Consider the following 18,219-nt stretch of genomic DNA (forward strand, 5'->3'; position numbering starts at 1 on the left):
TTTCTTTTGATTTCCATTTGCATGGAATATCTTTTTCCATCCTCTCACTTTCAGTCTGTGTGTCCCCCCAGATCTGAAGTGGGTCTCTTGTAGACAGCATATATAGGGGTCTGTTTTTTTGGTATCCATTCAGCCAGTCTATGTCTTTTGGTTGGAGCATTTAATCTGTTTAAATTCAAGGTAATTATCAATATGTACATTCTTATTGCCACTTTGTTAATTGTTTTGGATTTGTTTTATTAGTGTTTTTCTTCCCTTCCTCTTTTGTTCTCTTCTCTCTGGTTTGATAATTATCCTTAGTGTTGTGTTTGTATTCCTTTTTCTTTTTTGTGTATGTATCTATTGTAGACTTTTGTTTTGTGGTTATCATGAGGTTTTGATGTAGCAGTCTCTATATATACTATATACAAGATTGTTTTAAGTTGCTGGTCTCTTATTAATTTCAAATGCATTTCCAATATCCTGCATTTGTAGTCTCCTCACAATTTCTGGTTTTGATATCATTTGTGTGCAGATGATTTCCTACCTTTACTGTATGTTTGCCTTTACTGTTGAGCTTTTCCATTTGTAATTTTCTTGTTTCTAGTTGTGGCCTTTTCTTTTCCACCTAGAGAATTTCATTTAGCATTTGTGTTAAAGCTTGGTTTGGTTGTGTTGAATTCTCTTAGCTTTTGCTTTACACTTTTGATTTCTCTGATGAATCTGAATGAGAGCCTTGCTGGGTAGAATATACTTGGTTGTAGGTTTTTCCCTTTTATCACTTTAAATATATCCTGCCACTCCTTTCTGGCCTGCATGATTTCTGCTGAAAAATCAGCTGATAAGTTTATGGAGATTCCCTTGCATATTATTTTTTGCTTTTAATGTTTTTTTATTGTCTTTAATTTTTGTCAGTTTGATTAATATGTGTCTTGGTGTGTTCTTCCTTGGGTTTATCCTGTATGGGACTCTGTGCTTCCTGGACTTCGGTGACTGTTTCCTTTCCCATGTTAGGGAAGTTTTCAGCTATTATCTCTTCCAATATTTTCCCAGGCCTTTCTCTCTCTTCTCCTTCTGGGACTCTTATAATGTGAATGTTGTGCATTTAATGTTATCCCAGAGGTTTCTGTGACTGTCCTCATTTCTTTTCATGCTTTTTTCTTTATTCTGTTCCACAGCAATGATTTCCACCATTCTGTCTTCCAGCTCACTTATGTGTTCTTCTGCCTCATTTATTCTGCTATTGATTCCTTTTAGTGTATTTTTTATTTCAGTTATTGTATGGTTCCACTCTGTTTGTTCTTTATATCTTCTAGTTCTCTGTTAAACATTTCTTCTACTTCTCAGTCTGTGCCTCCATTCTTTTTCCAACATCTTGGATTATCTTTACTATTATTACTCTGAATTCTTGTTTGGGTATTTTGCCTATCTCCACTTCACTTAGTTGTTCTTCTGGGGTTTTATCTTGTTCTTTCGTCAGGAACATATTCCTCTGCTGTCTCATTTTGTCTAACTTTCTGTGTTTGTGATCTCTGTTCTGCAGGCTGCAGGATTGTCATTTCTTTTGCTTCTTGTGTCTGCCTCCTGCTGGGTGAAGCTTGTCTGGAGGCTTGTGCAGGCTTCCTGGTGGGAGGGACTAGTGCCTGACCACTGTTGGTTGGAGCTGGATCTTGTCCCTCAGGTGGGCAGGGCTGTGGCAAGTGGTGTGTTTAGAGGTGGCTGTGGGCTCAGGAAGACTTTAGGCGGCCTGTCTGCTGATGGGTGGAGCTGTGTTACTGCCCTGTTGGTTGTTTGGCCTGGGGCCTCCCAGCTCTGTAGCCTACAGGATGTTGGGTAGAGCCAGGTCTTGCTGCGAAAATGGCAGCTTCCAGGAGAGCTCATGCCAATGAATACTCCCCAGAGTCTCTGCCTCCACTGTCCTTGTTCCCACAGTGAGCCTCAGCCACCCCCTGACTCCCCAGGAGACCTTCAAAGACCAGCATGTATGTCTGAACCAGGCTCCCCTCTGAAGTCACTGCTTTTTCCTGGGTCCTGGGGCACATGAGAACTTGTGTGCACCCTCTAAGAGTAGAGTTTCTGTTTCCACCAGTCCTGTGGAGTTCTTGTGATCAAGCCCCACTGGCCTTCACAGCCAAATGGTCTGGGGGCTCCTCCTCCTAATGCCAGACCCCCAGACTTGTAAGCTTTATGCAGGGCTCAGAACTCTCACTCCTGTGGGAGAACCTCTGCAATATAATTATTTTCCAGTTTGTGGGTCACCCACCTGGTGGATATGGGGTTTGACTGAATTGCGAATGTGCCTCTCCTACCATCTTTTTGTGGCTTCTTCTTTGTCTTTGGATGTAGAATATATTTTTTGGTAGGTTCCTATCTTTTTTTTTAATGGTTGTTCAGCAGTTAGTGGTGATTCTGGTGTTTCTGTGAGAGGTGGTGAGCTCAAGTCCTTCTACTCCACCATCTTGTCTCCAACCCCCATAACCAATCTTCTTTTATGGAGGAACCCTGAAGTATGAACAGGTGGTTTCACGCAATTCTATGGTACAGCTTTCTGGAGGGACAGGAACAGACCAGCAGTTCACTGAGTTCTCATTACCAGGTTCAGTGACACCCCTTGCTCTTCACCACTTCTTTTGGTTCTCCACAGCATACCTTTTCTGGCCCATTTCATGAAAAGGAAAGGTATCATGGAAAATATCCTAGAGGGTAGTTGAAGGCACTAGTGAATGCAGGTCAATGAATACCTGCAGTTGAACCATCCAATTCTGCCTGGCTCATACCTGTTTGGGTTCCCAATGGGCAGTGTTCCCTCTGTTGTCTCTGCACCCTGGAATAATGTGACAAGGTAGCTCCGATACCATCTGTGCAGGTTTCTCTCTGTTCTGGCTGCTGCAAACTAGCTGCTGCACTCTCCTCCAAGGCTCTGAAGCTCTCCCCCTGTCCTGGCTGATCTCCCTGCAGGTGAGGGGACTTTCCAGGGTGTGGGACCTTTTCCTCTTTCACAGCTCCCTCCCAGGTGTGCAGGTCCTGCCCCAATTTCTTTCCCTCTTTCTTTTTTTCTTTTTTCTTTTGTCCTACCCTGTTACATGGAGATTTTCTTGCCCTTTCAGGAGTCTGAGGTCTGAGTCTGCCAGCGTTCGGTAGATATTCTGTGAGAATCATTCCACATGAAGGTGTATTTTTGATGTATTTGTGGGAGGAGGTGAGATTCATATTCTACTGCTCTGCCATCTTGATCTGCTCTCTCATTCAAGAATTTTTATAATAGATAATTTTAGACAATTCCATTGTCTGTGTCATCTCATCGTTCATGTCTTTTGATGGTCTTTTTTCATGTGAGTTGATATTTCATAGTTATTTGTATCTTGATTGATTTTAGTTTGTATTGTGGACATTGTTAATATCATTTGAGAACAAGAGTATTGTTTTTATCCTATGGAGGTTGATATTTTTGTTTTACCCTTCTGTGTATTGGGGTTCCAACATCAGTTAAGTTTTTGAAACTTTCATAGTACTATTTAGACCAGTACGGTGTGTGCACCACCTAGTGGTCAGTGTGGGACTTGGGATGATTCACTTTCCAAATCTTTGGTAGGCTAATTAGGGTCACATCAAAGCACTCACAGATCAAACGTGAACCCAGCGGTTCAAAACCACTTTTTGCAATTTCTTTTCTAAACTGCTCCCTCTCCCATAGTTTTTCAGTACTTTCCATTTCTCTAGGCTCCCATTTTCTGTCCTCTGTTCAGAAACCACCCACTTTCTTGTTAGTATCACTTCCAGAAACAAGTTGCAGGAGAGAGAGAGGAAAGATTAGTATGAAGTTTAGTTTTGTCCCCTTGATGACATGGCTCCACCTAGAGAAAGGACCTTATCCCTGAGATTTTTGATTCCTGGAAGTTCCCTTTATGGACCACTCTTGCTTCTGGACTACTTTTGCTGTCACTACTCCCACTGTGGGACCAAAACAGAAGTAGAGTAAATAAAAACCTGAGGAATTTCTCACATTCTCACATTCTCACATTCTCACATTTAGGAGTTCTCTTTTCCACTCCTTAGGCCATAACATCAAGGCTTCTCCTGTATTGCACTCTGTCTGTTAAACAATGCTCACCTCTGGGTTTCATATCATGTCCAATTCAGGCTTAGGATGCTGGAGGGAAAAAAATAATGTTGAACTCATAACTGTTTAGGTGGTATTTCAAACTCTATTTTTTTCCCAATCCATCTGCCTATATTTACTTTTCAGTTTTCAAATAGGTGTCCATGAATTCTATCAAGGTTTTATATTCGAGTTAGTTAGTGAGAGATAAAAGAAGGTCCCAGAACTGCACCCAGCTGCATGTGTTTTGTAGATGGCTTTTAGTTGATTCTTGCTTTTTTGTCCACTCTGACAATCTCTGTCTTTTAACTGGTGTGTTTAGAAAATTCACATTCAAAGTGATTATTAATACAGTTGGATTAAAATCTACCATCTTGCTGTTTTTCTATTCATTGCATTTGTTCTTTGTTTGTTCTCTCTCTCTCTCTTTCGACTTTTCTTATTTTATTTGAGTATTTTTATGATCCCACTTTATCTCCTCTATTTACTTATCATTTATATATCTTTTTAAAAAAAAATTTAGTGGTTCCTTAGGGTTTACAATGTACAGTTTAAAATAGTTGGGTTCATCTTCAAATAACACTATATTGTTTTGCATGTAGTCCAAGTACCTTACAATAGAATATTCCCAATCTTACTCCCTTCCCTTGTGTCACTATTGTAATCATTTAATTTTTACATTTGCTATAAATACCCAATACACTGTTACTATTATTGCTTTAAACAGTCAGGTTGTTTTAATTGGAAATATAGTTGACATACAATATTATGTTTCAGGTTTACTACATAATGACTTAACATTTGCATATATTATGAAATGATCACCATGATAAGTCTAGTAACCATCTGTCCCCATACAAAATTATTATTATTACAATATTATCAACCATATTCCTTATGCTGCATATTACATCCCTGTGGCTTATTTATTTTATAACTGGAGGTTTGTACCTCTCAATCCTCTTTACCTATTCACCCCCCACCTCCCCTCTGACAACCATCCATTTGTTCTCTGCATCTATGGGTCTGTTTTCATTTTGTTTTGTTTGCTTTTTTTATTTTTTGGATTTTGCATATAAGTGAGATCATATGGTATTTGTCTTTCTCTGTCTGACTTATTTCACTTCACATAATACCTTGTAGATCCATCCATGTGGTCGCAAAGGTCAAGATTTCATTTTTTATGGCTGAATAATATTCCATTGTGTGTGTATACATATAATATAAATTATATATATATGTATATATATATATATATATATGACAGACCTTCTTTATCCATTCATCTATTGATGGACACTTAGACTGCTTCCATATCTTGGCTATTTTAAATAATGCTGCAATGAACAGGGTGGTACATATATCTTTTGTGATTAGTGTTTTTTGTTTTCTTCAGATAAATACCAAAAAGTGGAATTGCTGGATCATATGGTAGTTCTAGTTTTAAGTTTTTGAGGAAACCCTCACTGTTTCCATAGTGGCTGAACCAGTTTACAATCCCACCAACAGCACACGAGGGTTCCCTTTTCTCCACATCAGTCAGTTATTTTTAGAACAATTAAAAATATGGAAAATAAAAAGATATATTTTGCCTTCAAGTATTCCTTTTCCAATGCTCTTACTTTAATTATGTAGATCCAATTTCTGACCTATATCATATCCCTTCTGCCTAAATAATGTCCTTTAATATTTCTTATAAGACACGTCTGCTGATGATGAATTTCCCATTTTTGTTTGAAAAAAAGTCTCTATTTTGTCTTTATTTTTGAAGGACATTTTTGCTGAATTTAGAATTGGATTGGCAGGGTTTTTACTTTCAATATTTTAAAGGTTTCATTCCACTATTTTTGGCTTATTGACTCTGATACGAAGTCTCATGTAATTCTTCTTGTTCCTCTGTAAGTAAGGTGTTCCCTCCACCCTTTTTCCCTGACTGCCTTCAATATTTTATTTTGCCTGATTTTCTGCAGTTTGAATTTGATATGTCTGGGTGTGGTGTGGCTCTTTTAAAACTTTTATTTACCCTGCTTTGTGTTCTCTAAGATACTTGGATCTGGGGTTTATATCAATTGCTAATTTTGAAAATTTTCAGCAATTATTTCTTCAAATATTTTTTTCTCCATTCTCTCTCTCTTCTCCTTCTAGTATTCTAACTTGATAGTGTTCCAAAGCTCTTGGATGTTTTGTTCTGTTTTCTTTTTTTACCCTTTATTTTTTCTCTGCATTTCAGTTTATGTAATTTCTATTGTTCTAGCTTCAATTTCACTTATTCCTCAGCTGTGTCTAGTTCACTAATAAGCACACTGAAGGCATTCTTCAGATCTGTTAATGTGTGTTTTCTCTTGTATTTACATATGATTCTTTCTTATACATTTTATCCCCTGCTGCTATCTTATCTGATCTTGCATGTTGTCTAACTTTTCCAATATAGAAGAGTATTTAACATATTAATCACAGCTATTTTAAATTGCCTGTCGGAAATTCCAACACGTGTCATAACTGAGTCTTGTCCTTATGATTTTTTTGTCTCTTCAGACTACGTTTTTTTCTTTCCTTGATTCTTCCCTTTGTGCTGCTCTCTGGAGGCAACTTACCTCTTGCATTCTTTAAAAATAAAGTCTGCTATTATTTTACTTGATTTATTTTAGCCTTGTAGTGGAGAATAGGGGACTAGGGACATACTATGTTATTTTGATTAAGGCTCAGTCTTAGGCAGGCTTATCCTGAGTCATAGAGGTGTGACTTTCCCAAATGTTCCTGCCCCTCCTCTAAATATAACTGTGGGCCTAGCACATATTCCTATCCCTCCTGGGTTAGAGCATTTGTTCAAATTTTCTCCTTCACCTGTGGTGAGTTTCCACCTGTGCCCTCAGTTCCTATTGCCATTCCTTCTGCAGAGCAAGGCTTGTTTTCCCTAGGGGAGATAGAGTAGATTGGTCTGGGCAGAGTTTTAGTGGCATTGGGTATTCCTCTCTGCTAGCTGCAGTGAATTTCCACCAGTGCGCTCAGACTACAGTTTTATTGCCTTTCCCTGTGAAGGTTAAGGCCTTTGTTCCGCAGTGTATGAAGGCAGAATGCTTTGGGCACAATTTCAGCAATGGATGCTGTTCTGTTTCCCTCCCCAAACCAGAGCTATAGGATATCTTTCTGTGGGTTCTTCTCATTCTTCCCTGCCAGCACCTGGTGGAGTTCCTAGGGGGAAAGTCTGCAAGAGGATTCAAAACCACCTATGTCTGCAGCCCACAGGGGTTTCACAATCTCACACTAACACACAACCAACTTTTAGCAATTCATTAACAAATTTTAGCTGTATCTTCTTATGACTTTACATATTATTCAGTAGTGTCTGCAAAAGATAAGCAAGTACCTGGGCCCTGTTGCTCCCTGTAGATGCCTGTGTCTACAGATTTTGGGTTAGCTTTTTGCACTGCAATCTCAGTTTGCTTATGAATTCAAGAGAGGACAATTTGCAATTTTCCAGGTTTTTTTTTTCCTTGTTATAATGGTGGGCGAGATGCTCATTCCAATTCTACATCTCTGAGTTGATACCAGAATATCATGTGAACCTGGGGATAAGATTTGAGGCTCTGTTTGTCTTCCAGCATCCATACCCCAGTTTACAAATTCCCCCACGATGGTGATAATGGTGGGTTTACCAGCTCGAGGAAAGACCTACATCTCCACGAAGCTCACACGATATCTCAACTGGATAGGAACACCAACTAAAGGTATGTCCCTGAAACCCTTTGTTCTACAGCCCTCTATAGGCCAATGATGGAAAATACAGTAAGGTAGCTGACCTCAAAAGGGCAAAACCACGAGTACAGGAATGTCTCAAACCATTATTACCAGTATTAGGACTAATACTATTACTGCTGCTGCTGCTGCTTTACTACTACTACTACTAGCACCACCATCACCACCACCACTAACCTCATACATTTTTACAATTTCTTAAGTACGTAATCTGCGCCCAATACGGTGATAGGTGCTAAGCATAAGAAAACTAAAAAGATTAAATATCTGTTTTCAAGGAGCTCTATTTTTGTAAGACTTCAAAAAAACCCTATGAGTAACATACTACTTTTATTACCTTTATTATTACTTCTACACCAATAATACGATTCTTATTAGCATTACCATTTCTTCACAACGTTAAGGTTTTCTTTAAACTTGAGGGGTGTGTGGAGTCAAGCACGTCAAATCCCCAGGCTGGAGTCCCCCACAATGTCTTCAGTAAAGCAGGGCACTTTAGCTCACCTCTCCTGTCCAGAAGGCGTCCGCTCTCTCCAAGCCTCTCCTTAGGTCTGAGCCTATCTGCTCCCCCTCCCCAGCCGGAAGTGATCCTGCCTCTTTCCGCCTCCAGAGGGGTCTCCTTCCCTGCCTGTCAGCCTCCTCCCTCACTCCTTACGTCCAGCTTTCCTTTCTCCCCAATGTGATCTCTTTTCTGCTTACTACCTCTTATTCAGCAATCATTCTTTTCTATTCTCCATTTGATTTCTCTATCCCCCACCCTGTATCCCCATTCCTATTTGATTCCTCTGTTCCCCGTAGGAGGACTGTGTTTCTCTGGGCTCCCACACCAATGCTTCCTACAGACCCCTCTATGCCAACCTTAGTTACGTAGTGTGTTGTTGTAGTGTGTTGTGTGTCAGGGTCTCTCTCCCCAGGAGCTGCTCTGGGGTAGGGGACTAAATCATATTAATTTCTATTGCTTAAGTAGGACCAAATTAAGACATTTAGAGTCTCTAAACTCTAAAAGTTAGGGTGCCTCCTGCATCATATGTAATTCAGAATAAAATCAGTAAATGTAAGAAAGTCTACCAAAAGTTCTTATTTATCCCCCAATGACTATATTGATGCTTTTAACGTATATCAACTTAGCTGAAAATTTTTACTGGGACTGTGTTCCTCCTTTACTGGTACACTGGTACACAGGTGCTTAGCCTCTCTCTCTTGTGGAATGGAGCACTGCTCCGCAGTGTGGAAAACAGTTCTTCTTGGGCAGTCACTTACTCACTCAGTCAGTAATTATTTGTTGAGCACACAGTTGTGCCAAGGCCCTTGTTGGATGTTGGATCCCTGCCCTCAAAGAGCTCACATCTATTTTTTTTAACTTTATTGGAGTATAATTGCTTTACAATGTTGTGTTAGTTTCTGCTGTAAAACAAAGTGAATCAGCTATAAGTATACATATATCCCCATATCCCCTCCCTCTTGCATCTCCTTCCCACCCTCCCTATCCCACCCCTCTAGGTGGTCACAAAGCACAGAGCTGATCCCCCTGTGCTATGCGGCGGCTTCCCACTAGCTATCTATTTTATATTTGGTAGTGTATATATGTCAATGCCACTCTCTCACTTCGTCCCAGCTTACCCTTCCCCCTCCCCGTGTCCTCAAGTCCATTCTATACGTCTGCGTCTTTATTCCTGTCCTGCCCCTAGGTTCTTCAGAACCTTTTTTTGTTTGTTTTTTAGATTCCATATATATGTGTTAGCATACGGTATTTGTTTTTCTCTTTCTGACTTACTTCACTCTGTATGACAGACTCTATTCTTAAGTTCTAAAACACCCATGTAGGAAGGACTAGTATTATCATCATTCCACAGTTGATGAAATTAATGCCCAAGAGGTGACGTGTCTTGTCTAAAGGCACATGGTCACTAGGTGATGGAACCAGAATAAGAACCCACATCTGGTAGATTCCAAAGCCTGACACTCACTGTGGCAGGTCTGATACTTGGTGCTACTGATGGGAAGAAGAAAGAACCCACATTGGCCCTGTACTCTCCTCCACGCTCTTCCTCTTATTTCCCTTGACCATACCAACACCCTATCTCTCTGCCCCCTTCCTTCCCTCTCTCCAGGTATTCTCCTCCCCTTCTCCCATTTCTTCTTTCTCTTCATGTACTTTCTCTTTCTCTAATTCACTGGTGAAGAGTTCCCCAGTGGTTTTCCATGTGCCAAAACCCTTACTATGTATGCACTGGAGATGCAAAACTGGATGAGATTCACAACGTGTCCTTGAAGATTTCTCCATCTGGCTGGGATGCATAAGAATACAACATGTCACTGAAGAATCCCAGAGCAGGGTACTGAGGGGCCTCACAGAGGAAATCACCTTCTAGAAGGCAGTGAAAGCTTCCAGATAGGGTGTATTTGAGCTGGGTGTGTCCTGTGGGAGGAGTAGAACATTGGCAGAAGAGAAGGGAAGAAGGAGTAGTTCTTGTAGGACTGCAGGCTCTGAGGAGCCTCTGCTGAGCATAGGGGCACATGGGACGGTGGCAGATGGGTCTCTGCTCTAATGCACCTGCTTCCCACCTGCTCCACTTGCACAGAGGCCCTCAGAGCCATGTTTCAAATGCAAAGCTGACCATATCTATAGCCACCAAGGGTTCCCTTGGCCTGCAGGTTTAAATCCAAGCTCCTTAGCCTATCATTCAAGGCCCTCCACAGTCAGCCCCTGACAGCCTCACAGGCCTCAGTCACAGTGGATGACTCATGTTCTGCCTCCTGCCAATGCCATACCTTTGTTCAAACTCTTCCTCTACCTGGAATGTCTTTGTTCCCCTCTCCCACACCCCATGCCTGCTAATAAAAGGCCTGCCTTCCTATAAAGACTGGCACAAATGCTGCTTTTCCCAAGAAACCATCTTAGATCACCCCAAGCTTAGTTAGTCTTTCCTTCCTCCTTGCTCTTTTGCATGGCTCTGTCAGAGCACTTAACAAACTGGGAGAGAGCTCTCTGTTTACTGGCTTACTGTTTACTCTCTTTCCTACATGCTAGATTGTGAGCTCCTTGGGGTCCCATCATGCAGATCTGGTTCATCTCTGATACCCCAGAACTCATGTCCTGATTCACAGAATAGACATGAGAAACTATTTATTGGATGAGTGAAGAAAATATTACATTACCTCTTTGCCTATTATCCCCTCTTTCCCCCTTTCCTTCCTTCCTCTCTGATTTTTCACCATTACAAATGAGAAAGTGTGGCCTAAAGAAGGCAATAAATCTAGATTCTCTGTCTTGATACAGAAAATTAATAACATTGGACTAGGTTTCAGGAGGCCCAGTCTAGTTATGTCCCCAGCTGACTCAATGTTTGCCCCTTGATGACTGATTTTACTCCCTGGGTCCCAATTTTTTTATCTTTCCAATGCAGTAATGTACAGAACACAGTAATTATGTATAGTAATACTGTGGGCATTAAAAGTTTTGGAGTTTATGATAAAATTGAATAGTGGAAATATCACCAGCTTTGGAAGCAAACAGTCCTGGGTTTGAATTCCAGCTCTCCACTTATTAACTATGAGAGTTACTCCCTTGATTTCCTCATTTATAAATGGGAATGATGATTCCTACTTTTCAGGGTTGTTGTAAGGAGTAAATGAGCTGGTAGCCATAATATGAAGCTTTGTAAACATATTATATAGCTACAAACTATACCTTCTTTTACCTCTGAGCTACCTCCCAGAAAGGACATTATTTTGCCATTGGGATCTTCCCAACCTCTTCACCAGGGCTCCTGCTTTCAGTGTTTAATTTAGGCCAGTATCGACGAGAGGCAGTGAGCTACAAGAACTACGAATTCTTTCTCCCAGACAACATGGAGGCCCTACTTATCAGGAAGTGAGTACCTAATATTTTAAAGACCTGTGCTGCCCCCTGGCTGAGGGAGGCCTTTGTTCAAATGATGGGGGAGTAAGACAGAGCGACTTGGGTTAACAAAGAGTTCATCTAGACTCTCAAAGGGTGGTTAGGACAGCCCTTCTACTATCTTAACCGAAGCTTATTTCTGGTCATATCCATCCCCTGCTTAAGAACTTTTAACAGTTTCCTACTTCTGACAAGAGAGAGTGGAAACTTAGCCTAGAATTTAAAATAAGAGTCTCAGTAGCTTGGCCCACTCCAGTCTCATCCATTCAACCTCAAGTTGTCTCTCCTCTACAAGACTCTGGGCACTTCCAGAACAGAGCCTGGGTCTCATTTTTTGATCCATATCCTCTTAATAGAATTCAGCAAAGAGTAATCACTAAACAGATTTTTGCCAAAAGCATAAATACATTTCCACATTCTTACCTGTGCTTGCCCTGTTACATATGCCAGGAATGCCTTCTCCTTCACAGACCATATATTCAGGCTCTTCTTGGGTTCAAGAACCAATTCAGCTTGAGAGCTATTAGTTCAAGGTTTGGAGCCCTTAATATTATGGCTCTGTCATTAGTCAACTTTTCCTGGGTATGTTACTTTATACCTGCAGCTATGATGTCTACACAGAGCCATTTTCAACTGTGTGACCTCTCTGTGCTTGTCATAGTACCTACAATATAGGACACCCTTTGTAGATATTCAACAGATGAATAATTTAATGTAGGACATCTGAGAGATAGTGCAAAAGATAATGCAGAAAAATAGAGAGGAACCCATCTTGGGTATAATGGTTGTTTCTGTTCCTTTCTTCATCTTTTTCAGGCAATGTGCCCTAGCAGCCCTGAAAGATGTCCATAACTATCTCAGCTGTGAGGAAGGTCATGTTGCGGTAAAGAAATTTGCACTTTCTCTTAGGTTTCTGCTGGGATGGAGAAGAGCTAATATATATTGAGCATTTACTATGTTCTAAACATTGTTCTAAGCACTGTGCACATATTTATTTAATTCCACCCTCCCCCACGAGATAGGTATTGTTATTATACTCCGTTTTATAGCCCAGAAGAATGTCGTGCAGAGAGATTAAATAATTAAATATTTTACCAAGGCGGCAGGCCAGAACTGGAATACAGGTTGTATAGCTCCAGAATCTACACTCCTTTTTTCTTTCTTTTTTTAAAAAAAATTATTTATTTGTTTGTTTGTTTGTTTGTTTATTGGCTGTGTCAGGTCTTAGTTGCGGCACATGAGATCTTCGTTGAGGCATGCAGGATCTTTTGTTGCAGTACGCGGGATCTTTCATTGCGGTGCATGAGCTATTCACTGCGGTGCACAGGCTTCTCTCTCATTGTGGCATGGGGGTTTTCTCTTCTCTAGTTGTGGCACACAGGCTCCAGGGTGCATGGGCTCTGTAGTTGTGGCACGCGGGTTCCAGAGAGTGTGGGCTCTGTAGTTTGTGACACGCAGTCTCTCTAGTTGAGGCACGCGAGCTCAGTAGTTGTGACACATGGGCTTAGTTGCCCCGCGGCATGTGGGATCTTAATTCCCTGACCAGGGATCGAATCTTCATCCCCTGCATTGGAAGGCTGATTCTTTACCACTGGACCACCAGGGAAGTCCCCAGAATCTACACTCTTAACCAGTATACACTACCACTCCATCCCCAAGAATTCAGCAGGACTACACTAGAATTTGACTGCAATACAAACATTTTTAAGTTCTAGAGATTTAGCTAAACATTTAATCAATTTAATCTCATAGACCTTTGGGATTTGCAAATTCTAAAAGGGCTTCAAAGAGCTCCAAAGTGATAGGGAAGGAGGAAGCTTCACCTAGGAGTTGAGAGAATCAGTTCCAGCTCTGCTTTGTCAGAGTTTGTGACAGTTTTTCTCTCTGTGACGTTGGTTAAGGCAAACCCTTCCTCTAAGCCTCAGCTACTTTACCTGTAAAATAACCCTAATAAAACCCCACCATTTTCCTCTTGCTTTATTATGTCTACAGAGTCTGCTACATTTCTGGGCAGGCAGTGAGGGCTCAATGAGTGCTTGAGAAATTGATATAAGCCATTTCCAAATCCTTCAAAACCCTGTTCAAGTTTTATCCCCTTCTGGAAGCCCTCCACTTAGCACAGGGATGGTCAAAGAGTAGGCATTCCATCAGAGCCAGATTCAGAGCAAACCAATCTCATCGTATGCCTCTAGGTTTTTGACGCCACCAACACTACCAGAGAACGACGGTCACTGATTCTGCAGTTTGCTAAAGAACATGGTTACAAGGTAGAGTAACTCTCCAACTCTTACCTAGAGCCTACTCATTTAACAAACACCAAAGAAAGGCAAACCAGGGGATGCAGAGATGTCAAATCAGCGATCATAGGGTCAGCATTTTAATTTAGTTGTAGGGCTTTCCAGATCACAGTTAGAAGCAGCAAAACAGAACAGAACAGGAAAGAAGAGGTGCCACATTAGGCAATGGAAGATAATTGCTGACAAGCTGATACTGTGGGGGTGGGTATGAGGAAGGAGGAGAGAGAACCACTACAATTCAGGGCCAATCTGCCTCATAAAACTCAGAATCCTGAAAGCACCACTGTATAAAATTATGTTGTCAGAGATACCTCTAAAGATGACTCAGAGCCATTGAGAAGGGGTCAAGCTATGTTTGACTCCTACCAAACATAATTCCTTGCTGGAAATCTTTCCTCTGTTTCTTTTATAGGTCTTTTTCATCGAGTCCATTTGTAATGACCCTGACGTCATTGCAGAGAACATCAGGGTAAGGAGCACCAGTCACCTTTCCTTCTTATTTTGTCTCAGATTTGGATCATACCTAGAAACACCTCTGTGCAGTTAAAGGAGGTATTCTTCCCTGAGCTTCTCCTCCCACTTCCTATAGGAAGTATTCCCTGACCACCCTGGCATACAATGATTCTGTGAAATTTCTTTAAGTATTGGAGAGGAAACTAAGGTTCCAAGAGGAGAAGTAAGTTGTCAAGGGTTCATACAGCCAGGAAGAGGTGGAACTGGGACTGGACCTCAAGCCTGGATGTCTGCCTTGAAAGCTCTTTTTCCTGCCCCACAATTCATATCAGAGCTATCACTGCTCTTTTCTACAGTTTCTAGGCATATGGTCTAGATTTAGATCACTCACTACATTTTATTGTTCCCTATTTCATTAAATTACTGTATCTTAGGGACAGAGGAGACCTTAAAGGTCACATCCTTCAACACTTCATCAGAAACTTGAAATCTTAGCTAATTGTTTGTGCAGATTTTCTCTTTGTACCTCCAGTGTGGAAGCTCATTCCCTTCATTAAGTGCAGTCCAATCAAGCTGAAATCTGCCTCCCTGTAATTTCCACTCATTGGTCCTAATTTTGCCTCTTGAGGCATAGAATATGTCCAAGTCCTCTCTTTCCTTTTCATCCATCCACCTATCCATCCATTTGTTGATTAAACATAAATTGAATACATACACCTGGGCTGAAACATTCTGGGTACTAGAGACAGAAATAGATAGAGAAGAGCCTGGCCCTTGAGCTCACAATCTAGTGAGGGAGACTGACAATTTTATAGACATAATTCTGTGAGATCAGTGCTGAGATGAAGAAACAAAGGAGGCTGTGGCAGCACAGTGTTGAGGACCTAACCTTGCATGGGAAGGCTTCTCAATGAAGGTAATAGCTGACCTGCATCTTGAAGAATGCATAGGAATTTGGCAAGTAAAGAATGGAAAATAGGGGAATAGCATATACTAATTATGGCATCTATGGGGAACTAGAAATAGCTTAGGTTGTCTAAAGCAAAGTGTGTGGAGGTCTAGAGGAGCAATGGGAGAGGAGGATGAAGAAATCATTTGGGGCCCAATCATAACAAGCCATGAGTCACCTGCTAAAATATTTCATACTTTGTCCTAAAAGATGTGAGGAAATGGTGAAGGGTTTCAAGCAGAGGAATTCCGTATTCAGATGTGCATGTTAGAAATATCCTTCTGGCTGCTAGTATGGGAAAGTAACTAGACTATAGACAGAGTAACCAGTCACAAAGCTAGAGTGAGCATCCAGGAAAGAGAGAATGGAGGCCAGTTGGAGAGATATTTAGAAGATACAGTGGGGAAGATTTGGTACCTTCTAAGAGGTAGGGGATGATAGAAAGAGACACATCTAGGATGACTCCCAGATTCATTTTAGGCTCAGGTGACTTGAGTAGATGACAGTGACATTCACTGAGATGGGGAATGTGGGTGGAGAAGGTAGATATATTAAGGGATTAGGAGTTGCCAGCCCCTCAGAAATCTAAAGCCAATATATGCCATGTTATCCCAGTAAACACTCAATACATGTAAGCCATTATGACCCCCGGCCAAGATCCCCTGTTCCTCTTCTTCAACCATTTCTCACACCACAATTTGCAGGCCACTTATAAATGTTTCTCTTAAACAGTGTGTGAACTGAATATAATGTAACAGACCTTGTTTGAGCACACACGGATAAGGAATGAGGAGTTAACACAGTTCAGATTCTCTTCAAATGACTGATTTTGTAAACTTGGGCAAGACCCTTTCTCCAAGTCTCAACTTCCTCATCTTTATGATGAGGAATGTTGTACTCAGTGACCTCTAAGGGCTCTTCCCAAGGGCACTGTCAGAGTCTCTGTCTCCCGTGGTTCTTCTGTCTTTCTCCCTTCTTCCAGCAAGTGAAACTTGGCAGCCCTGATTACATAGACTGTGACCATGAAAAGGTTCTGGAAGACTTTCTAAAGAGAATCGAGTGCTATGAGGTCAACTACCAACCCTTGGATGATGAACTAGACAGGTAAGAACCCAGAACCCCAAAGTAAAGGTCAGGATCCTTAGCCCGGTTTTGATGTCCTGTAGGACCTGGAGGAATTCCTTCCTTCTCTGGGCCTCAACTTTATTTGTAACATCAGGAAACTGTACTTGATTTGTCTTCAAGGGCCCTCCCAGCTCTAATTATCCATGAGGTGGTGATTCCTTGATGTGTAAGCTGTTCATAAGAGGCTTGAAGTAGTGTTTTCCTGAACAATATGGACATATTAGGACCCTGATCTCAGGGGGGGAAATGCCTCTCTCCTGTGGTTGTTGCTATTATGTTTTCAAAAGTATTCTTCACACATGGATGACATTTCAGTTTCCAAACATGTTCACCTTTTTTGTTTCATTGAATCCCCTCAGCATCCCTGTTAAGGAGGCTGAAATAGGTTTTATGATCATAAATTTTCAAGAAGAGGAAATTGCATCTTAGAGAGCTGAAACCGCTTGCTCAAGCTTCCACCACAAGTCAGAGGGTAGAGCTAGGATTCTAACCACATATTCTGTCTCTTAATCATGTCTGTTTTCACAACATGCATGCACCTTCAATCAATAAGTATTTGGATTCTTTGGGCTATGGTGTACATTGGGGGTGTAAATAAGGGAAAGAGAGGTAGGTTCTATCCTCAGGTAGCTTCCATAGTGCTTTGACATATGGGAAGATACATGAAAAATATGAAACTTTCATTCATAATACCAACTAAAGATTGGAGAGGTGTTAGCTGGCAGTACAGGGAAGATGTGAGTTTTAGACGTAGGGTATACCCAGAACCTCACTTTCTTTCAAAATGGATTGTGATGAGAAGAGACCCTGGTCACTCAGACCCTTTGGGCTCCAAGTAACAAGTATAAGGAGGCTGCTAACAGTCATCACCACCCTAAGACGTTTAAAGAGCATCATTCCAACTTTGTCCAACCAAAGTCCCCAGAGGTGAGCATTGTTACTGCCTCACTTCTTAGATGGGGAAACAGACCCAGGGCAGGGCAAGGGCTTACCTGAGGCCACACAATGAGTGAGTAGCAGAATATATACTCAAATTCTTGTCTTCAAACTTCCATCATGGTTATCCTCCTCCCACATCCCTATATCATAAAAAGTGTCACATGAGGCTTAGACACTCAGGGCAAGGGGCAGGACCTTGTGTACAATTGTGAATATTGTTCACCGTGCCAGGTCATGGGTACACTTACTTTTCTCACCAAGACACGTGTACTGGAGTGGGGGAAACTTTTTCAAATTTCCACAAAGACACTGTATGAATAGTAGCATATGGTGGAAGAAGTTTGAAGGAGGGGAGCTAAAATGAAAGAACAACATTGAGAAAGCCCCTAGCCTTTGGCCTAGACTGCTGCAGGTACTCGGTGTTTGATGAATCAGTTTGGGTCTGAAGACAACTGATTCTGAAAGTTGGTTTTATCTAATCGTTTTTCCATCAACAGACATTTACAATCCATGCATCAAGGCCCACCCCTAAGCTGTGCCCTAGGAACCCAAAGAGGGAAGGGCTATCTATCTCTGTTCTGATAGAATGCCCACTTGGTTGAGGAAGACAATGAGTATGCAGTTGACCAGAATTGTGGGGATGGTAAAGCAAGTGGGGTGGGGGAACACAGAAGAGGGGACCCAGTCCAACTTGGAGGAAAAGGTCTGGAAGAGCATGTTT

The 18,219-nt window shown here is 41.3% G+C and overlaps 1 protein-coding gene across 5 annotated transcripts in view; it reads left to right on the forward strand.

Annotated features, from left to right (window-relative positions):
* PFKFB1 (6-phosphofructo-2-kinase/fructose-2,6-biphosphatase 1) overlaps nucleotides 1-18,219 on the forward strand; it is a 71,725-nt gene that overhangs the window by 29,099 nt on the left and 24,407 nt on the right. For 4 of the 5 annotated variants that reach the window (XR_014239518.1, XR_014239519.1, XM_082376639.1 and 1 more), the window contains exons 3-8: nucleotides 7,681-7,806; nucleotides 11,600-11,708; nucleotides 12,552-12,618; nucleotides 13,928-14,002; nucleotides 14,445-14,501; nucleotides 16,417-16,538. Coding sequence is in view for 3 of the 5 variants with exons in the window: in XM_082376639.1 (XP_082232765.1) it covers nucleotides 7,681-7,806; nucleotides 11,600-11,708; nucleotides 12,552-12,618; nucleotides 13,928-14,002; nucleotides 14,445-14,501; nucleotides 16,417-16,538 (556 nt within the window). In the remaining 2 variants the exon portion in view is untranslated. The remainder of the gene's footprint in view (nucleotides 1-7,680; nucleotides 7,807-11,599; nucleotides 11,709-12,551; nucleotides 12,619-13,927; nucleotides 14,003-14,444; nucleotides 14,502-16,416; nucleotides 16,539-18,219) is intronic. The other variant, XM_082376637.1, reaches the window with a different exon arrangement.

The sequence above is a fragment of the Balaenoptera borealis genome (genome assembly GCF_965194805.1).
Source record: "Balaenoptera borealis genome assembly, chromosome: X".
Taxonomy (NCBI): Eukaryota; Metazoa; Chordata; class Mammalia; order Artiodactyla; family Balaenopteridae; genus Balaenoptera; species Balaenoptera borealis.